General features: G+C 36.6%; 2 protein-coding genes across 7 annotated transcripts in view; both read left to right on the top strand.

The window, feature by feature from the left end:
- Positions 1–2164, top strand: part of LOC124438427 — a 46276-nt gene extending 44112 nt beyond the window's left edge. For all 4 annotated transcript variants that reach the window (XM_046988561.1, XM_046988558.1, XM_046988559.1 and 1 more), the window contains 3 exons: positions 272–556; positions 657–893; positions 1182–2164. In XM_046988561.1, the coding sequence (XP_046844517.1) occupies positions 272–556; positions 657–893; positions 1182–1484 (825 nt within the window). In that variant the 3' untranslated portion in view covers positions 1485–2164. The remainder of the gene's footprint in view (positions 1–271; positions 557–656; positions 894–1181) is intronic.
- Positions 1–21101, top strand: part of LOC124438426 (midasin-like) — an 87087-nt gene that overhangs the window by 47013 nt on the left and 18973 nt on the right. For 2 of the 3 annotated variants that reach the window (XM_046988557.1, XM_046988555.1), the window contains exons 1-38: positions 4282–4493; positions 4592–5488; positions 5935–6167; positions 6273–6375; positions 6716–7559; positions 7993–8248; positions 8461–8679; positions 8854–8925; positions 9089–9164; positions 9403–9671; positions 10212–10390; positions 10737–10828; positions 11398–11514; positions 11592–11738; positions 11845–11989; positions 12336–12621; positions 13253–13394; positions 13550–13825; positions 13896–14022; positions 14127–14196; positions 14812–15152; positions 15588–15796; positions 16014–16136; positions 16249–16311; positions 16395–16529; positions 16951–17058; positions 17138–17245; positions 17778–17858; positions 17928–18014; positions 18085–18228; positions 18426–18554; positions 18624–18918; positions 19104–19260; positions 19371–19487; positions 19568–19652; positions 19984–20086; positions 20163–20293; positions 20700–21075. In XM_046988557.1, the coding sequence (XP_046844513.1) occupies positions 4395–4493; positions 4592–5488; positions 5935–6167; positions 6273–6375; positions 6716–7559; positions 7993–8248; positions 8461–8679; positions 8854–8925; positions 9089–9164; positions 9403–9671; positions 10212–10390; positions 10737–10828; positions 11398–11514; positions 11592–11738; positions 11845–11989; positions 12336–12621; positions 13253–13394; positions 13550–13825; positions 13896–14022; positions 14127–14196; positions 14812–15152; positions 15588–15796; positions 16014–16136; positions 16249–16311; positions 16395–16529; positions 16951–17058; positions 17138–17245; positions 17778–17858; positions 17928–18014; positions 18085–18228; positions 18426–18554; positions 18624–18918; positions 19104–19260; positions 19371–19487; positions 19568–19652; positions 19984–20086; positions 20163–20293; positions 20700–21075 (7441 nt within the window). In that variant the 5' untranslated portion in view covers positions 4282–4394. Of the gene's footprint in view, positions 1–4281; positions 4494–4591; positions 5489–5934; positions 6168–6272; positions 6376–6715; positions 7560–7992; positions 8249–8460; positions 8680–8853; positions 8926–9088; positions 9165–9402; positions 9672–10211; positions 10391–10736; positions 10829–11397; positions 11515–11591; positions 11739–11844; positions 11990–12335; positions 12622–13252; positions 13395–13549; positions 13826–13895; positions 14023–14126; positions 14197–14811; positions 15153–15587; positions 15797–16013; positions 16137–16248; positions 16312–16394; positions 16530–16950; positions 17059–17137; positions 17246–17777; positions 17859–17927; positions 18015–18084; positions 18229–18425; positions 18555–18623; positions 18919–19103; positions 19261–19370; positions 19488–19567; positions 19653–19983; positions 20087–20162; positions 20294–20699; positions 21076–21101 lie in introns of those variants that run through there. The other variant, XM_046988556.1, reaches the window with a different exon arrangement.

The following is a 21101-nucleotide window of genomic DNA, read 5'->3' as shown; positions in this document are numbered from 1 at the left end:
GTACGACAATCTCGCGCGACGTTCGTATAACGTGTATAGTCTTAAGTAATTATTCAGTCGATAAGACGCACGTCACAGGAACGTCGCGCGAGATTGTCGTCCGAGATTGATAGAGATCGAGCAAAATAAATCTGCAATTGTGGGCCGCATGCATATGATGAAAATGCATTATTCTATCAATGTAACGAAGGTCATGAATCAATGAATAACAAGTTATGATTTATTTGTCCTAATACTGGATATTAATTGCAAGCTGAACACCTGTTTTTAGGTGTGGGATGCTCTGTTAAAGAAAATGCCAATGACTGCAATGATACGTAACTTAAACAAAATGACTTCCATTGGCTTGCTTGCTGAAGGATCACCTCGGGTTAAAGAAGTTTGTGATAAACTGCGTGATGAAGATCTGCTAATGAATGCACGTATCCATCCATTTAACATGTTATTAGCTTTGGCAACTTACCAATCAGGAGAAAGTGAGAATGTTTCTCTAGAATTGAAAGCCAATGAAGAAATCATCAAAGTATTGGAGGAAGCATTTTATTTATCATTTAAGGTAGACAGAACACACAATCAATTTTTTAACACAAGAAGCAGTTAAGTAGCATTGTGTTTTTTGTTTTGTTTTGTATTTTCAACATTTTGTTCTATTTTAGACTGTTGAACCAACAGGTAAAAGGTACATGCTAGCCATGGATGTAAGTGGCTCAATGCAATCCAGTAGATGTGTTGGTTCAAGTCCAGTTAGATCTCACATGGCTTCTGCTGCAATGGCTATGATGACAGCACGAACAGAACAACATTGCAAAGTTGTTGCATTTAGTCATGAAATAGTTCTGATAGGGATCTCCAGTAGCATGAAATTGAATGAAATTTTAAATGTTATTAATGAAGTAAGTTTTTCAAAGTTCAAAACCCTTCACTTCTTTAAGTTTTATTTGTGCATAGGTACACCTCCTTTGCTATTATTGGCTTTGTGGGACTTGTTTTTAGTTTTAAAAACTGTTTTGGGAAAGCATTTTGAAATGCAATGTTTTTGTAAGAAGTGCTTAATTATTTAAAAGAAACAATGGGTTAGTTTATAGTAATGGTGTACAAATGCAACACCCTCAAATATATGTCTGTTAACCTTTTGAAAGAATTGAAGTATGTAGCATAAATATATATTTTGTATTTTTCAGATTCCAAAGGGTGGTAGAGACTGTGCTCAGCCCATGCTTTATGCCATTGACAAAAATTTGAAGATTGATGTATTTATTGTTTACACAGACTCTGAACCATGTCATGGCAAAGTTCATCCAAGGGAGGCTCTCAAACAATATCGTCATCAATCAGGGATAGATGATGCTAAACTCATTGTGGTTGCCATGACATCAAATGGTTTCACTATTGCTGACCCAGATGATTCTGGGATGCTTGATATAGTTGGCTTTGACTCTACTGCACCACAAGTGATGAGAGAGTTTATCTTGGGGAATTTTTAGAAGTTTTTAGCGAACATCACCGTATCTTCTCCACAACGAATGTCCTCATTATAATATGACATAAATTCATAATCTTTGATGGCACAAGTTGAATGTTGCATCACTTGTATGTGGTCGTCAAAGTTGCTTGGAGCAACTTTTCAGCATGAACTTCGTCGTAAAGGTCAATCGGTATGTAATGAGAAAAACATAAGAAAAACTTTAACAAAATGCGAGAAAACTGGAAGCAAGAGAGTCAATAATCTAGGCTACATCCCTATGAGAGGTGATTCCCGCAGAAAGCCTGCTTGAAATTCTGTAACAGCGACCTCAATTCTTGTGTTCCAAATTAATATTCTATCGCAACGGAATTTCAACGAGTGCAATAAATTTTCGTCAACCGAACAAAATTTAATGCGAAACAGAATTTACAAAGACAAAACAGAATTTAGTGCGACACGACAAGGTTTAACAAAGTACTATATATTTTAAAACGACACAACAAAATTTGAGTTGATCCTCAATTCTGATATTTCCATAATTTCTTAATAGCTTTCTATATATATAAAGCATTTCAAGTGAACGTCAAGTTTTTTTAAAGTAAACATGTTTCGGCATGCTTATGCCATCTTCAGTACAAGGAATGACTATGCTGTCTATTTGCAGTTATATTTACATTAGATCATTCTCCAGCTTCCGCTTCTCTTTTGATCGTTTGATTATAGAAGAGCGAAGCAATCGTTTGCGTATGGCGTGGACAATGGACATCTTGGGTATAAAGTAAATGGTTTGAACCCGGGGGGTATCGTTACGTGTTTGTAAATGTACATCGTCCAGGTTGGTATAGTCCTGAGAAGGACTGTTTTTGTCGTTGTTAACTGACATTTCGACAACCTTAGCGGTAGTCATCTTCAGAGTCATCTTCACTTTGACAAGAGAACCCTAGAAATCATGCTTGAACCTTGTCGAAAGCTTCACGTCAACACTTGAATGGACATGCCATATCAAAAGTGCTTTGTATGATGTTTTGTCCATCTTTTGTTTTCGCTGAATTCTTGAAAAAAATATATGAATAATAAGTTGTTAAATCACGACTGACATTCTATCACTAACACGAATGAGTAGAATGGTCAGCCGCCATATTGACACAAACAAAGTTCTAAGCGAGAGGACTGGAACAAATGTGTTGTGCTAAAATTTCGAAGTGTGTTGCGCTTATAATTTCGAAATGTGTTGTGCAAATTTGAAATGTGTTCTGCCTCTTATTATTGAGATGTTTTTAATTGCAAACATGTTTTGTTAATTTTAAAACAGGTTTCGAAATGATTTTAATTCTCTGTATTATATTTACAATGTGACACTTATGGGCCACCGTAACCACGAACCAGAAACGTCATCTATAGAACTCAATGACGTCATCCCACAAAGTTTATTTCGTACGTCACAAATGTAATCAAGGGGAGAAAATTCTGCGTGTAAATGCTTTAGCTCAATATCAAGCTTTGAGAGGTAAAATGGTACTTTGGTTCATAAACAACAACGTTCATGCTTCTTTAGTTATTTCCCCCTTAGCAGGACATCTTCCAAAGTCTGATCTACTTTTAACATTGTTCATGTTTGTATCCAGAAACATCTTTAAAACGGTTTGCCAAACAAAATCTACTTAAAACTTACGCCAGTCATTGTAATTGCTCTGTTTAGAACAGTGAACTCAATATTTAAATAACATATGTATATATATGGAGTTCTCTGGTTCAGAATAATGTAACTTTCCCGCCTTCGAAATGTTTCATTTTGATTGGCTCTTATATTACTTCTTTGTTTGACTAACCAATCAGGAGCAGTTTTGAAGAGAAATTTTTCGCTTTTAAGCACTGGTGTTTCGCTTTTCTGCACTGGTGTTTCGCTTTTTTGCACCGTTGTTTCGCATTTCTGCACTGGTTTTTAGGAAAAATTTCACTGCTTTTTACCAATTTTTTCATGAAATTTTTTTATGTACATGATTATGGCGGTAATCACTCCTCATACTATTGTGCATTCCGATTCTGACCAATCCCAAAGTACCCTTCTTCACGTTTCAAGTTATATCGATGTTTTCGCCGGATGTAACTTGATATGATTGTACTAAAAGTTAAAAGACAATACTTTAAGCAACAAAAACTCTCGAAAAACAATCATTTGTCTAATGTCGTCCTCTGATGGATGGGAAGAAGTTAACGAAACTACACATGGCACATGAATCGACGAATAAAAATGAAACACAAAATTTCTAGATTAAAGTTTCGTAGGAATAAAAATTTGTCTTTAAAATTGTAATTAAATTGTTTTAAAAAAAATTTCACGATAAAAGTTTCGAAGAAATGAAAATATGTCTTTAAATTTGTAATCAAATTGCTTTAACACTGCAAGACGTCAAGAAACATCGAAACTCAAGTAAGAACGACAGCAATTAACGTTAACTTTTAACTTTTCTTATACCCCGTGTATAGATGCCCGGCAGCCGGGTAGGAAATTTAAAATACTAAATACCCAGCAGTATAATACTTTTACTTTAAAGCCTGACCCAAACCCTAACACTAACCCTAACCTTAACCCTAATTATAGATTGTTTTTTGTTGCTTTAGTTATAAAACACAAAAGATTTAGATGATTTTTAAAAGATTTTACGCGCACATTGGTGTATGTAACTCGTCACACTTTCCACTACACCATCACAGGGATTCACAGCAATCTTGTCAAATTTTTTGTACAATTTTTTACTGCCAGATATGTAGAAGTTGAATAATTTATTTCCGGCTGCTGAGTATCTAGATCTAGACTCTAGACCATTTAGACCATTAGGTAAATAGTATACAGGTCAGAGATCTAGACAAAGTGTTTCTTATAAGGATTTTGGAATTCTCAACACTTTCAAAATTGTCTGTTTCGTAGATGGACGGTAAATTCAGCATCGTTTGCAAATTTTCACTGAAAAGGCTGCAAGAAGTTTGTCTGGTTGGTTCGGATATTGAGGAAATTCTTGTAAATAAGGTCAGTGATAGACTTTGAAAATTTTGCTTTTAGGTTCTCAAAAATATGAATATTGAGTTAACCTAACACAATAACCACTTTTGATGCTCTATTTGTAGTCACCATGCTTTGAAGACAAGCAAAATCTTTTGGACAAACTCTCCCATTTAATGCTTGATGTCAGTATGGCTTTGTGTATTGCTCGACAGTTTAGAGGAATCCTTTTGGAAATACTGAAAAGAACACAGAGTTTTATTGAAGCTTGTATTGATATGAAGATATTGAATCATCAACGATTTAGTCTGACATTGAGTCATTTGTTGCAGACATATCCATACATAATGCCGTTTGTATTAAAATATTTTCGCAAGAATGGTCCCTTCTTTTATAAGAAAATTGTGATTGAACATTCGGAAATCGCTGTTGTAGTTGAAGCTGCATATCGATTTCTTTCACTCTCTCCCTCAACTTTTCGAACATTATGGAATTGGGGAGACTTTTGTGAACTGGTGAATGTTTTAACTGATGATTTTAAAGAGATGTTTATGAAGACACTGACAATTCTCTTTGGTTGCAATAACAAAGAACTGATCCAATTGTTTGGTAATGATGATGAACTAAATTATTCGGGAATTTCATTGATTAGTGATCGAGAAAGATTGGAAAGAGACACGAACAAGTTTATCAGTTCATCAGACTCTCTAAATCTGGATGAAAGAGAAATCGTGTTTCTTGAAAATGATTTATGTGAAGATTACATCATCGTGGCAGGCAATGTGCTTGTTCCGAAGATTTCTAAAAGCATTTCATCTGGAGAAGATCTTGTTACAGTCTCCTCCATGTTGAAGAACATTGAAGCCCTCTCAATAGCCATTGTCTCTGGAAAACCAATATTGATATCCGGTGATGTTGGTTGTGGAAAGACATCTCTTGTTGAGTACGTTGCAGCCTTGACTGGGAGATCAAGACCGCCACATTTATTTAAAATACAACTTGGAGATCAGACAGATAGTAAGGTAGGATGTAGGGATGAACTGAGGCCAATCTATAGGCCTATCCCTAGTATACAAGTTTCTTTGTAAAACTTATTCTTTCCCCCCCCCCCAAAAAAAATAAAACACCCAGGACCAGTCAAACGTTGAAAAAATTATGTAAATAGAAAATTCTGAGTATATACATGTCAGACTAAATGAACTTTTCTAGGTGGGGTGTCTGACATTTCTCGTACATACATCTGAAAACTTGTGTATGCCATGTATATGTCATGTATATGTACGCTGTTCTGGTATGAACTTTTGACTGATGGACTCAAGTGGACTGCGCAAGTTTTCAGTCATGTTATTGGCATGTGTTCTTCAGCTTGTTTTAACAAATGCATTTTATAAGTTTTGTTTTTGGTTACATACATTTCAGAAACCATACATTGTATTTTTAATGCTCTGAACAAATGATTTAATTTAAGGCATTAATTGGTTCATACTGTTGTTCCGATATACCCGGTGAATTTATCTGGATACCTGGTGTCCTGACTCGAGCTGTACGAGAAGGTCGCTGGCTTTTACTTGAGGATATCAATTGTGCACCAATGGATGTTGTCTCTGTTCTTATACAATTGATGGAATCGCGTGTTCTTTCAATTCCTGGTAAAGAGAATGTTTCAGCTGCTCCTGGTTTTCAGTTGTTTGCTACTCAAAGGTAAACCTGCCCTTTTTTGATGCTACTTTCAGCCTTTGGACGGTCATTTTCCTCTGTAATTTTAAGTTGAAAATATTCGACAAAACGTTCTCCACACAATTTTAGAGTTGGTCGTGACGGCAGACTGTATAACGCGGAATCATCGATATTAGATCATTTGTGGTCAAAAGTCGAACTAAAAAATTTGACTAAAGAGGAATTTGTAGAGGTGAGGTCACTCGGTGGCGGCGGAATATTGATATTTAGGGGGGGGGCTATATTCATGTATCCGTAAACACGATTGATTTCAATAGAAACTAATTAAGTAAAACATGCATATATAAATAATAGCCCCCCCCCTCAATTATCGATAGTCTGCGACCCTTGAGGTTACTGTTTTCTATGTTAAAAGAGGAAGTGAAGACCGGAGAATCAAAAGAATTGAATAATTTTGACGATAAAGAATTGTTTTTTCGACAGATATTATGAACGTTATAACGCTAATCCTTTGTTTCCCTACTAAGAAAGTTTTTCGGTAGAAAGTATAGTAAGTGCGATTTCCCTTTTAGATTGCAGAAGCAAAATTTCCAAGTCTTCAACCTTTTGCTGAGAAACTGGTGGATATTTTCTCATTACTGTCACGTGACCTTGAGCTGATGACATCACCCGATACGAGAAGGACAAATCTGCGTAATTGTGAACGGTTGTCTTCTGCACGTGACTTTATGAAATGGTGTCGAAGACTAAACTCGTTGAGTGTTGCGGGACACGTCCTGTTGAGCCCGCAAGATGTTTTTCAAGAAGCTATGGATTGTTTCTGTGCTACTGTTTCCAATCCTGAGAAGCGTTTAGCTCTGGCACTGGCTATTGGTGCAAAAGTCAACATCAACAAAGCAAAAGTGAAATTTTTTTGCAATATGTCAAAACCTACAGTTAATGTGGCACCTCTCTCTTTTACTATTGGTCGGATAACTCTGAATCGTAAGCAGCCAGAAAGAGAAGTTAAATATTTTAACTTTGCTTTTACAAGGCATTCTCTTGCATTACTCGAGTCTATAGCTGTTTGTGTATCGCAAAATGAACCCGTTCTTCTAGTCGGGGAAACTGGGACGGGCAAAACGTCGGCTGTCCAATACCTGGCAGCAAAATGTAACCGCTCATTGGTCGTGGTCAATATGAGTCAGCAAAGCGATTCCACCGATTTGATTGGTGGCTTTAAACCTATAGAAACACGGCAACTGGTCGCTCCAGTTCGCGAGGATTTCGAGAATTTGTTTTGTGAGACGTTTTCACGAAAACAGAACGTAAAGTTTCTTGCAAATATCCAGCAATGTTTTGGTCAGCGGAAATGGGAAGTCTTGTTCAAAGTCATGTTACACACACAACAGGCAGCTTTGAATAAATTATCAAAAGGTTTGTAGAGTCTTATAGCGTTGAAGGCGTACACTTAACTGCAATCTACTAAAGTCTGAATATGTGTCGATGGTCATGATTGAGTCAGTAAAAATCTATTGTTGTACAGTAGAATATTTTCTTTCGTGCCTATTGCTCAAAGACAGTGGCTATAAGGAAGAATATCTTTCTTCACCGGGAGTGAAATTCCATGGTTGTGTTTGGAGAATGTTTTATACAATTATCATCACACATCTTCACGATAAACTGTCGGAGGGTGGGAAGAGTTGAACAAATAAGTTTTGTTTAGATTTCTTACCGAGTTAATATGTGTTTATGTGTGATATGACTTCTCATTTGTAGCAACTGTGGACTATTCATTGATTGTTTGAGTTCTGCTTTTTTTTTGCCATTGAGTTTGTTATTAGTTTGTTTCATTGTAGCTATTTTTTAGAATTGAATGGCGACGACAATCACTTGCTGTCTTGTTGGAAGAAAATTGGTGAACGTATCACTCATATACGTCAGCAAATCAAGCAATGCGAGTCTGCTCAATTGTTTTCGTTCGTTGAGGGTGCTCTTGTCAAAGTTATTAAGCGTGGAGACTGGGTCCTACTTGATGAGGTTAATCTTGCGAGTCCTGAGACTCTCGAATGTTTGAACGGGATATTAGAGAGCCAAAATGGATCTTTAGTAGTTCTTGAAAGGGGGTAAGTGGGAACAATAGTGATTTTATATATTATTGAATGTCGAGGAGTAACGTGAAGTAGTAAAAGTTTAGTAAAACATTTTGCTATTATGGAAAATAGTTTCTATCGTTCGTCAAGTGGTGGATAATGACTTATTTGATGACTCAAGCTTTATGAACGATTTTTATGGAATTTTTAAATTTAATTGCTATAAAAATATGTGTTTGTTTTAGAGATTGCGAGCCTATTGAGCGTCATGAAGGATTTCGGATGTTTGCTTGTATGAATCCAGCCAACGATGTTGGCAAGAAAGATCTTCCTGCTGGAATCAGAAATCGTTTCACTGAAATATTTGTCAACGAACTCCACGACGTTTCTGATCTAAAAACCTTGGTACATAATTATCTTCAAGGATTATCTCCTCCTGGCTCTTTGGTCGATGACATTGTCAGGTGTGATATACGTGATTGTGTTTTTGTTGCGCATGCTCAGTGAGTTGCTGTAAATCTTCATTGTGAAGAGGAAATGTGGAAAGATTGAAGTTCTATGCATACTTTTTGTTCTTTGTATTTGTAAGTGTATATCACAAATGTTATTTTCACTATATCAGCTTTGTTTTGCTTTAGTTTTTATTTGAGTATTCGTGAAATGGCCAATGAGAAGTTATCAGATGGAAGCGGAAATCGACCTTATTATAGGTACTTGCAAACTTTTATAATTCTTGTAACTGCTATAAGTATCATAACTCTTGTAAGTGTTATTTATAACTGTCATGAATTGTTATAACTAGAGGAGTTTTATGATCTCATAATTATTTCACACAATTTGTTTATTGACACGTCTTTGCTCATTCTTTCCCAGTCTTCGCACTCTGTGTCGAGCAATGAAATATGCGTCTGGAAATCCCCATGGCAACATACTGCGCTCTGTATACGAGGTGATTTTTTTATGAATTTAGAATCCGTTTTCGAGCTAGCTTTTCTGTCTGGCTTTCATTCCAGATGATTATGATATAGCTGATTATAAAAAAAGCGTTGTGTTTTATTACTTATCAAGTTAAGGATAGTTTTCAAACTTAACGATGTTAGCCATGCAATCTTCTGCTGTGTGATATCATAATAGAACGCCGTATCTATACTTTATTAGTCTAAATTTTACTTTTCTCCGTTTCTTAGGGTTGTTGTGTTAGTTTTTTTACACAACTGGACAGGTCCTCCCATAACATTGTTGAGAAATTACTTCAACATAAACTTTTATCACATGTTAACACACGTGGCTTGCTACATCAACCATTGCGTAAACCAGTGGGGAACGAAACGTTTTTGAACTTTGAAGGATATTGGGTGTGTCAGGGGAGCATGGAACCAATCATATCATCGGAGTACGTTTTCACATCCTCCGTGAAAGATAACTTGAAATGCTTGGCGCGAATCGTTTCTGGCAGGTTAGTCCAATGAATAAGTATGACTACTGCTAAGGTTGTCGAAACGTCAGTTTATACCAACAACAGCCGTCTGTCTTAGGACTGCACCTACCTGGATGATCTACATCGACAAACTTGTAACGAAGGATGTCTGTTGCGAATATTTTATTGTCCATTATAAAATAAAAACAATAAAACGCGTGCGCTGATTGGTGTATAGCTATATTTGCATTAGCCAGTGGAAAACAGATCTGAGCTCAACCAATCAAATCAATCAAAACAATCAATCAGTCAAAGAGAATTCGCAAATCGATAAAAACGTTCGTTTTTAATTTGTCTGTTTCGCATAATTGTTATTTTATAAAAGAAATAAAATATGTTTTTCATGTTTGGACTGGCTTATGCAAACCTCGGAGACGTTTGTGCGAACTCTCGAGCATGTGCAACGTCTCGGGCTTGAACTGATTTGCTATAGAATTCTCCCAAAGGTCTCATCGGTTTGCATAGTACATATGTTTTTTTCTTTACTTTTGCTGATTTCGCTCTTTCCATGTTTTCTAGAGATTTTCCTGTGTTGATTCAGGGTGAAACGTCCGTTGGTAAAACGAGTCTGATAAATTGGCTCGCTAAAGCAAGCGGCAATTACTGTGTACGTATCAATAATCACGAACACACGGATATTCAAGAATATATGGGATGCTACACGTCCGATAGAAATGGAAAATTGATATTCAAGGAAGGTAAGATTGTAATTTTATTTGTTTAATTTATTGTACGTACATCGTTCACCGTTGAAGTTATTCGTTCAGGACCAGCGGAAGGAGTCTGTTTAAGTATAAACGTTGTGTAAGAAAACTCAAAAAATCGCTCCTTCATTAGTTTTATCTAACAAGTGCATTAAACATTTACCTGAAATCACAATTTTTGAAAGAGTTAGAAGTTGCAAAGTGAACTCGGTTTTGGAAATCTGGATTAAAGCTTACATTGCTAAGGAAAACCTAGTTGAGTTTTGCTAGTGGTGGGTCAAGACGAAAATTGTTTGACACACAGGGTAGTGGCTTCCTTTTAATGCATAGATTTTTGCAGGAATTCTTGTCGATGCAATGCGCAAAGGATATTGGGTAATCCTGGACGAACTCAATCTCGCTCCGACTGATGTTTTAGAAGCTTTAAATCGGGTACTGTATTACGACTAACTCTTCCTTTGAGAACGTGAGGTGTGCACATGCGCGTCAGGCAGGCTACTTATACATGGATAAGGGAACATTTTCTTAAGCTTACTATCACTTACACAAGTATTAGAATGAATGAGCGTCTGGTTATTAATATACTTTTGTCGTGTGCTACATTGTTGAATTTTTTGTTTGCAGCCGCTGTGCATGTGCGTTATTGCCCGTTGTCACTTGTTTATACAGAACTGAACATGAGCTTCATTTGTCAGTTTGACTATTTTATTATCGTTCGACTATTTTAATATTGGTGCTATTACTGCGCTAATATGGCGCAAATGCTGTGCGTTAACCGCACAAATTCGCTGCAAATAGCAGCAAATACAGCACAAATGCGCTGCTGGGCAAATTCAGTTCAAATGCAGTTCAAATGCAATGCAAATACAACGCTAATGCGGCACAAATGCTGCGCATAACTTTTAACACAAGATGCTATCTCAGGAATCGACATTATTTGCAAGTAGAATTGCTGTATATACATACATGGATGTTCACCATTAATTTCTACTATTTTTTAGCTGCTGGACGATAATCGAGAACTTTTTATTCCTGAGTTACAAGAAACGATTAAAGCACATTCGAAATTCATGCTTTTTGCAACGCAGAATCCACCAGGACAATATGGCGGACGGAAGGTAAGCGGTGTTCATCATGCCATACAGCGAAGATGGCAAATCATTTTACGTTTGAAATCTTTTCATTTGTGTTGCAGGTTTTGTCTCGAGCATTTCGTAACAGATTTGTCGAGCTTCATTTTGAAGAACTCCCGAGTAACGAACTTGAAACAATTTTACACAAAAGATGTCATCTTCCTTTGTCGTATTCTAAAACCTTAGTAAAAATCATGTTGGAGTTACAGGTCTGTTTTGAAGTACATTTGTGCCCGCCAATTTCATTGTAGGCATCGGTCAGCGGCACGGAGTGCCTGCTCATCTGCCGTTTTGCTTATATTTTCCATATTACAGGTTCGTCGACGTGGATCTAACGTGTTTTCGGGAAAACAAGGTTTTATTACGTTACGAGATTTGTTTCGTTGGGCAGAACGCTACAGTAAATCAGAAAACGACGAGAGCACATTCTTTGACTGGAACCAACAGCTTGCAGAAGATGGTGAGATTTGAAACAAATAATGTATAGGCGAATGAAATGTGTGTATGGAAATAAAATAAAACATATCATTTATGGTATATATACAACACCATCAACACACTTCGATTTATTGGACTATGTTCTTTTGGAAATCGTAAACATTGCTTTGCCGCATTAAAGCTCGACCTGCCTCCAACACGAATAACATTTTTTTCAACCATAACACAAACAGGTGGAGAATTTTTTCAAAACTTATATTCGGCATGTTTTACTTAAAAAATTTTTGGTGTTTGTTTTTGTATGATCTCTCTGCATTCATGTTTTTTTCTTCTTAATGGTAATACTTAATATTATAAAATCTTTCTAGGATATTTTCTTTTGGCCGGCAGATGTAGAAATCCCCGAGAAGCCGAAGTTGTCAAAGAAGTCATCGAAAAACACATGAAAAGAAAGATCGATGTTCATTCACTGTTTGGTGATCCATTCTCAACGAAGTTATCAAGTTTCTCAGACAAAGTCCTGCGTCAACTCGTTGGGCAATGTCCAAAGGAATTCAATCACGTCGTATTTACACAAAACATGCGGCGTCTAGCTGTTCTTGTTGCAAGAGCTTTAGAGTTTCATGAACCTGTTTTATTGGTCGGAGAAACCGGGTAGGATTTACGTTTTGAATTTTTTAGGCCTGTTTCAAACGTCGCGTTTTACGTGAGCTGAATGCATTAAAGACAAAAGAAAAGGAGATCAAATTCCTTATCATCTTTTGTAGTGTTAGATTGAATTAAACATTTGTTGATTATTTCTAAATGACTGGGCTTTACAATTGCAACATTTGACGTATTTGTTCATGGTAATGTTGTCCGCTTTGCGTGAAAATAAATTGTTCCTTTAATAATATAATTAACAAGTGTATGTGCATGTCTTAGCTGTCTTTGTAAAAGCTGTCTTCAAAACAAACTTTCATAATGGGTTGCATACAATACAATTAATGCATTCATATTGATATGAGCCATGTAAAACAAAAAGTCTGGTTTGTTTTCCGTGACAGTATTCGCCTGCAAGAAGCATAACAATGGACCTTTTTAATTTCTAGCATTTATACGATTGTACAAATAGTACAAGTCATCGTCACTAGAATAAGAAAGCTTTAAAGGTCGTATTTTATAAGAATTATCTTTGATAGTCGTCATTTTTCACGGGAAAATCTTACAACAGCGAACCTCTATTTTCATAACTTTCGTTTCAATGCTTAAGCATAGATGAAAAACGTTGTTGACGTCTTTGTAGTTGTGGAAAGACGACTATATGTCAAATTTTTGCCGAAATAAATGGGAAGAAGTTGCGTACTATCAATTGTCATATGCACACAGAAACGTCAGATTTTCTTGGTGGTCTACGACCTGCAAGAAATCATCAAAATGATGAAAAGGTAAATGTTGTAAATTTTGCTTCTTTGTTACGATTTGAAAAATACTTCCCTTCTCAATAGTGCTGCATTCTTCGCTTTTATCTCTGTGTTGTAGAACATTCCAAATAAAGTTTAGTTAGTGTTAACATTTTGCATGATTCTTTATCATTTCATAGGAGAAACATTTGAGGTTGTTTGAGTGGTGTGACGGGAGTTTGGTGAAATCAATGAAAGAAGGAAACATGTTTCTAGCTGATGAAATCTCTCTTGCTGATGACTCTGTGTTAGAAAGACTTAACAGTGTACTCGAACCCGAGAGAACTCTTATTTTGGCAGAGAAAGGAGGGAACGATGAGGAGGAGTCTGAACAAGATATCGACATTGTTCATGCTCAACCTGGCTTCGAGCTGTTAGCAACCATGAACCCAGGTGGAGATTACGGAAAGAAAGAGGTTGTACACAGTATTGAACATGCGTGTGTTCGATGAAACTATCATATTTCAACGAATATTTGATGTTTAGCTTTCGCCAGCATTGAGAAACAGATTTACGGAGATTTGGTGTCCCAGCAATGATGATCGTGAAGATTTGATTGCCATTGTCGAGCATAATGTTGCTTCGGGTATAACGCTTACAGTTCATGAAGATGGTAGGTCGTGTTTGGGATTTCGTGACAGGCCATTCCGAGTGCAGACTGCATCGTCTTGTATTTTGTTATAGAAGCCTAGACTTGCAAATGTTTTTCTTTTATAGGCTCAACTGGTTTTGGCAAAGCAATGGTCGAATTTGTCGAATGGTTTAAAGACAAGAACTTTGGTAAAAGGTATGTTCTGTGTTCCTTTTTCTTTTAAAAACGATTATGTATGTTTTCCTTGTTTGACCGCTATCAATAGGGACCTGACTCACGTCATATTCAGCCGGCATTTGTGATTGGCCAATTAAATGGCTAGTGGTTCTCAGTTCTCACTCTTTTTGACTGTGAAGATGACTACCGCTAAGGTTGTCGAAAAGTCAGTCAACAATAACAAAAACAGTCCTTCTCAGGACTATACCAACCTGGACGATCTACATTTACTAACATGTAATGGCGAGTGGTTCTCACACAACTTGATTGGCCAATGAAATGGCTAGTGGCTCTCACACAACTTTTGATTGGCCAATTAAATGGCTAGTGGTTCTCAGTTCTCACACTACTCTTAAAATACTTTCAGCGGTCCTTTCAGCGCGACTGTTTTATTCAAGGTCTTAGTTAATAAAGTGCGAAAATGTCTCTTAAGTCAACATGAATTTTTACAGTTTCAGAACCGTTGCATGTTCAGCCTTTTATTCGAGAAAAACTTTTCATAATCCTGTCTTTTATAAAATAAGTGCAGATCAGTCATTGCACGCGTTGTATTGTTGTTTTATAAATGCTGATATTACTTGCTTTTAAATTTAGGTGTATCATAACAGTCCGCGACTTCCTTACCTGGGTTCAGTTCATCAATATCTGTTGCGCAGAGACCGCTATTGAGCATCTCACAACATTCCATCCGGCGCAGGCCTATTTTCATGGTGCTTTTCTGGTTTTTCTTGACGCATTGGACTTTGGAGGGTTGGTCGATAGCCAGACAAAAAATACTGCTAGGGATATTTGCGTGCAGTTCCTAATGAATCAGTTGAAAGGGATCTCGGGAACGACCAACGTTTTCGATGAGCATCACACGTCAAATGCCGAACTCAAGCAGAAGATGTTCAATGAGGAAGTGTTTAATTTTGGTGCATTCGCCATTCTCAAAGGTGATTTATTGCATACTCGTTTCTTGAGCATTGCTTTTCCTCTCGTAAGATTAAGGTTAGAACCGCATATTTAACCAAAAGTTTGTGCGTGAAAGCAATTAGTGCAGTACATTGTAATTTAACAGTCTTGAGAAAACACATTATAAGCAAAACTAGCAAAAATTCTCTTTCGTTGAACTGTACAAGTTTACGGTTCCTTCCTCGTCATATTCATAATTGAGTAAGTGCATTTGTATTGTTCTTCCTTTGTAACAAAACTTCCCAAACCCAACCAACCAATGAAAGGCAACCATGTTTTTTTCTTTCAAAAAAATCGAAACCGAGGTATTTTTTCCACGATTGCCGTTATTAAGAGAGAAACACAATCTTTTCTCCGCGTTGTTTTAGTATTTAAATAATTTCCATTTATTTATAGTTCTTGCTCTGTTTTTTAAGGTCCAGAAGTGTCGTCGAATTTTTGCAACAACTACGCCCTGGATGCGCCCACGGTAGCATTGAACGCTCAAAGGGTGTTGCGGGCAATGCAGTTGAATCGTCCCATCTTACTGGAAGGATCACCGGGTGTTGGAAAGACAAGTTTGGTGTCTGCTATTGCTAAAGTTTCACATCATCGTCTTGTGAGGATAAACCTTTCGGAACAAACAGTGAGTAACACTTTGCTATTTGACATTGACATTGGCACATTGTGTAGAATGGCTCTCTGATAGACTTGCGAATTTACGTCGATTGTCAAACTTATGGGTATACAGAGAGTGCTTAAGTAATGCAGTCTGTCACAGTTTTTCTTTGAGTGCGTCGCCTTTGATGTCCTATTTTTGTCTAAATTAATATATTCTACAAAGACATTACGGGTTTTTTTAGGACATCAGTGACTTGTTCGGTGCCGATTTACCCGTGGAAGGAAGTGACGGTTGTCGGTTTTCATGGTGTGATGGTCCTTTGCTTCTTGCGTTAAAATCTGGAAGTTGGATTGTATTGGATGAGGTATGTGAACTCGACGAAATCTATAAGCATAAAATCAATGGGTTTCATGTTTCTTCGTTTATTGAAATATCATTTTGTCGTTGTTTATTAATGCATTCACTCTTTTTGATAGCTAAATCTGGCTTCTCAATCCGTTTTGGAAGGTCTAAACGCTTGCTTCGACCACAGAGGAGAGGTAATTATTATTTTGCTTTGTTTTCATTATCCTGCAGTTTTCTTGATTATCCCGAAATCATGAAATTTTTGTGTCTTTCATAGATTTTTATACCAGAACTTGGAAAGTCGTTTCAAGTGCAACACACGAGAACAAAATTCTTTGCCTGTCAAAATCCTTTAAATCAAGGCGGTGGAAGAAAAGGACTGCCAAAATCGTTCTTGAACAGATTTACTCGAGTGTGTAAAAGGATTTTGTTTTGCATGCCTTGATGACTTACATGCCATTTTGCCCATTACTGGGGAGGGGGGTGCATCAACTTTGGATTAGATTTTGATGGCCACTTGTTGCCATAACATGCAAGATTTTTTTGTTAAATTTTTTTTTTACTTTTTTCTTATAAACTTGAGATTTTTGTTAAGCGTGTTCCATCAAACACGAATATCAATTGCTCTTGCTTAATTGTTCGGTATGTTAGTATTTTATAAGGAAATTGGGTACCATCCGCCACCTTCTGTTACCAAAGCAGGGAGGGGTGTGCACCCTTCCCGAAATCTGTTCCTGTATTAATAACAATTTGAATGTTTTCCGACAAGATACTTTTTCAAATGTTAAATTTACTGTGACCTTTGATTCTTTGTGAAACTTTATTTTCGACAGGTGTACATTGAAGCATTAACTCGCACTGATCTGATGTTTATCACCGAATCATTGTATCCGAATATCGAACAAAATACATTAGAGAAAATGATCAATTTTAACGACAAGGTGGGCTGAAATCGTGACGATAGGCTTTTAATGTTTTGCAATCTTTGTTCATGATTACCTGGACATCAACGTATTTTAGGTTCATCATGAAATCGTTGTGAAAGGTTTATGTAGTAAACATGGTGGAAAATGGGAGTTTAATCTACGAGATCTTTTTAGGTGGTGTGATCTTATTGTCGAATATAAAGTAAGCGCCTGGAAATGGTGATTATATGATGTTCTTTTGTTCATTTTTGAACTTGTAGATCTGAAATGCTCTGTTCCACTTTTCTTTTGTTCATTTTTGAACGTGTAGATCTGAAATGCTCTGTTCCACTTTTCTTTTGTTCATTTTTGAACGTGTAGATCTGAAATGCTCTGTTCCACTTTTCTTTTGTTCATTTTTGAACGTGTAGATCTGAAATGCTCTGTTCCACTTTTCTTTTGTTCATTTTGAACGTGTAGATCTGAAATGCTCTGTTCCACTTTTCTTTTGTTCATTTTGAACGTGTAGATCTGAAATGCTCTGTTCCACTTTTCTTTTGTTCATTTTTGAACGTGTAGATCTGAAATGCTCTGTTCCACTTTTCTTTTGTTCAATATTGAACGTGTAGATCTGAAATGCTCTGTTCCACTTTTCTTTTGTTCATTTTTGAACGTGTAGATCTGAAATGCTCTGTTCCACTTTTCTTTTGCTCATTTTTGAACGTGTAGATCTGAAATGCTCTGTTCCACTTTAGAGCGCAACCTGTTGGAATCCTGAAGCATTTGTCCACTTGATTTTTGCTGGAAGAATGAGATCAGACGAATGCGAGGCTAAGGTATGCAGGACAGATGAAATGTTGTTTTTAGCAATAATTATTTTGCTTAGTTTATAATGAATTCTTTAGGTGTGGGAAGTGTGCGATGCCATATTTGGTTGGAGCTCGGCTAAGGATTCGGCCATTTTTTTTCATGCAACACCTTCAACTATTCAGGTATTTTATTTGTCATTTGATTGGCTGATGTTTCCACATTAAGTGTCACTTTTGTGTTTTGTCCAATTAGGTTGGCAGCTGTGTGTTTCCAAAAAGCAAATCTTTGATAGAGAATGCAGCACTTCACTGTGAACCTTTGTATGTTCTTCATCGTGCGTTAAAACCGTTGGAAAGTCTTCTCACTTGTCTGAAGATGAATTGGTTGACGATCTTGGTTTGTGCTTTTTTTTTTGTTTTGCCGCATAAATCAAAAGTTTAATGTTGGTAGAGCAATTGAACAATAGAAACTCGTAACCAGTGTTTCAGAGATGTAGTTAATGGGGAAATTGTCACATTATGTAAATTATGGCCAGTATTGCAATGAGAATTTCGCAATGGTAAGTCTTAACCTTATGTTATTTGATGCATCAGGTTGGCCCCAAATCGTCAGGCAAAACAGCTTTGGCAAAACTAGCCTCCCAGTTGACTGGTAACAAACTTGTTGTCATGGCAATGAACAGTTCTATTGACACCACTGAACTTTTAGGAGGCTACGAACAGGTTTGATCTTTTTTTTTCGCATTTTATATCCTCAAATTCACTTTAACTTTCTCTATGTTAACATGCTAGGCTGACTTGGAAAGGCAGCGGACAGACTTGTCTTTGAAAGTTAAGGAAGAAGTGTTTAGATTGTGTCGTAGCTTACTCCTTTTGAAGAGCTTTGATGAAACGAAGGCTGACTTGAAGAGAATTTCGAAGATGTTGTTTAACCTTCGTGATTCTGTTTTCAACAACAACAACAATGATGATGTGTTGGAGATGCAAGAGGATCAAAATATGTTGGATTATGTCGATCTTATGACTCAACTGATTGATGAAGCAAGCAATGTATGCAGGAAGTACGCCTCGATTGACATCGATTTTGGTGAGTTCTTTATTTATTCGTTAGTTTATTACGTCATTCATTCAGGCTTGCGTTGTTTCGCTTGAAAGTGTTTGAATTCAAAATTTTTTCATCAAATTTTTTTAAACTTGCGATCGCACTACTTTCTTTTCAATTGTATTTTAAACGCTTTGATTCTAACTAACTGAAGACGGATACATTTTCAGAACATCTTGAGAATGCTGCTACAAAGCTTCGTGCTCAATTGATTAAAAGCAAGGGAAACACGCATCTTAGTGGTCAATTTGAATGGGTCGATGGTCAGTTGGTGAAAGCATTGAAAGAAGGACATTGGCTTTTGATCGACAACGTAAACTTTTGTAGGTGAGTATGCTGTACATGTATGTATTATACGGTTTAGTTGGGGATCAAGTTGTATCAGAGTTGCTATCAACCATGCAGAGAAAAATAAGGTGTTTTTTATGTTGTTGTAGTGCATCTGTTTTGGATCGTTTAAATGGTCTTCTGGAACCGAATGGAGAATTGAGTATAAACGAACGTGGGATTGTGGACGATGAGATACCTGTTGTGAAACCACATCCAAACTTCCGGTGAGAAATTTTTTACGGCATTATTGTTTATGATCTTTGCTGTAATTTCATTATCGTAATTTGCTGCTACGTGTTTACAGGTTGATTTTCACTATGGATCCAAAACATGGAGAAATCTCTCGTGCGATGAGGAATAGAGGCGTTGAAATATTTATGCCTTCGAAGGTATACATGCTTTTCCCTTGTTGATATGAATGAAAATGTACTTATATGTGTACATGTATGTACTTATTTATGCATTCGAAGGTGTAGATGCTTTTCCCTTGTTGATTTGAATGAAAGTGTACTTATACGTACATGTATGTACTTACTTACACCATTTTTGAAAGTAATGATAGTGTTTAAATAGACTTAACGAATGCATAGGAAACTGACAGTAAAACTTTGCTTACAGAAAAGGGTAAATGAAGTGGTATATAAACAATTGCTCTCTACTCTTGTATAGTTCCTGCTTATTTCGCATTTGCTAAATACTTAAATAATGTGTTTCTTTCAGTTGTGTGATGCAAGTGATCTTTGCAGTATGTTGAATGCGTCAGGATGCAAACATCCTTCTACAATAGCCGTACTTTCAAGATTTTACTACGAACAGGAAGAAGGTATTTTAAGAAGTGCTTTCCCTTTAGCGAAAGTTGATATTTATTATTAACCATTTTACTCAATGGCTTGCTTTAGGCACGCTTGTCCAGACTATACACGCTGCATCTCTTGCCACCAAACTCTATCAAAGAGGACTGGAACGAGATAAATCAATTGTCATGTCGTTAATGCACGCTGTTGGTTACACTAATGTGGACCTTTCTTTGGTAAAATATTAATGAATACATTATCATACTTTAACATACATTTACTGTTTCAGTTTTACCCAGTGAAGTATAAAATACCTGGAACGCTATACAAAAGCCTAATAGTTTTTTGAAGCCAAATCTTACACCCAGACACCCGTGTGTACTCAATCAATTTTCACTCCGCGAGAGAATCTCGAAACACAATACACGCATGTCTGGGTGTAATCTCGCGTGTCTGGGTCTAAGATTTGGCTTCAATTATTTGCTTTAGGTAGCATTCCATATATTTTAGTTCAATGGTTTTACCTCACTGGTTTTTAATCTCTTCTTTATAACGACGTTCAACTTCATATGTTTGATTGTATTCAACTTCAGATGTTTTTTAGCTTAGTTCAAGAATTGGACTTTTTGAATTTTCTTGCAGCTGTCAAATGAAGAGATGATGTCTCCTTCAAAAGGTTTCATTTGTCTCGAGAGTCCTTCTGGAATCGATTTTCAGAAAAAATCTGTTCATTCTATGATCGTCTGGCATTTTAATGCATTGAAACGAATTTTGAATGATGCAAGAAATACTTATAAAGAAAATACTTTGGCCATTTCTCTCTTTCTGGAGTGGTGTTGTGTAGGAGACTGGAGAATGAGATTGCAATGGTTGAAATGTTCGTTACCTGGTTTGATGGAGGATAATGTGTCAACGACAGAAGTCCAGAAGGCAGAATATTTTCTTGAACGTTTATTTGGTAGCAATGCTTGTAAAGGACTGCTCGACTTTTTCACATTTATGGCTAGTGAATTTAAAGGTACGTTTTGCTTTTTATATTTTTGT

Source organism: Xenia sp. Carnegie-2017, unplaced genomic scaffold, assembly GCF_021976095.1.
Source record: "Xenia sp. Carnegie-2017 unplaced genomic scaffold, XeniaSp_v1 HiC_scaffold_19, whole genome shotgun sequence".
NCBI lineage: Eukaryota > Metazoa > Cnidaria > Anthozoa > Malacalcyonacea > Xeniidae > Xenia > Xenia sp. Carnegie-2017.
The sequence above is the reverse complement of the archived record's forward strand: the minus strand, read 5'-3'. Positions and strand labels throughout refer to the sequence as shown.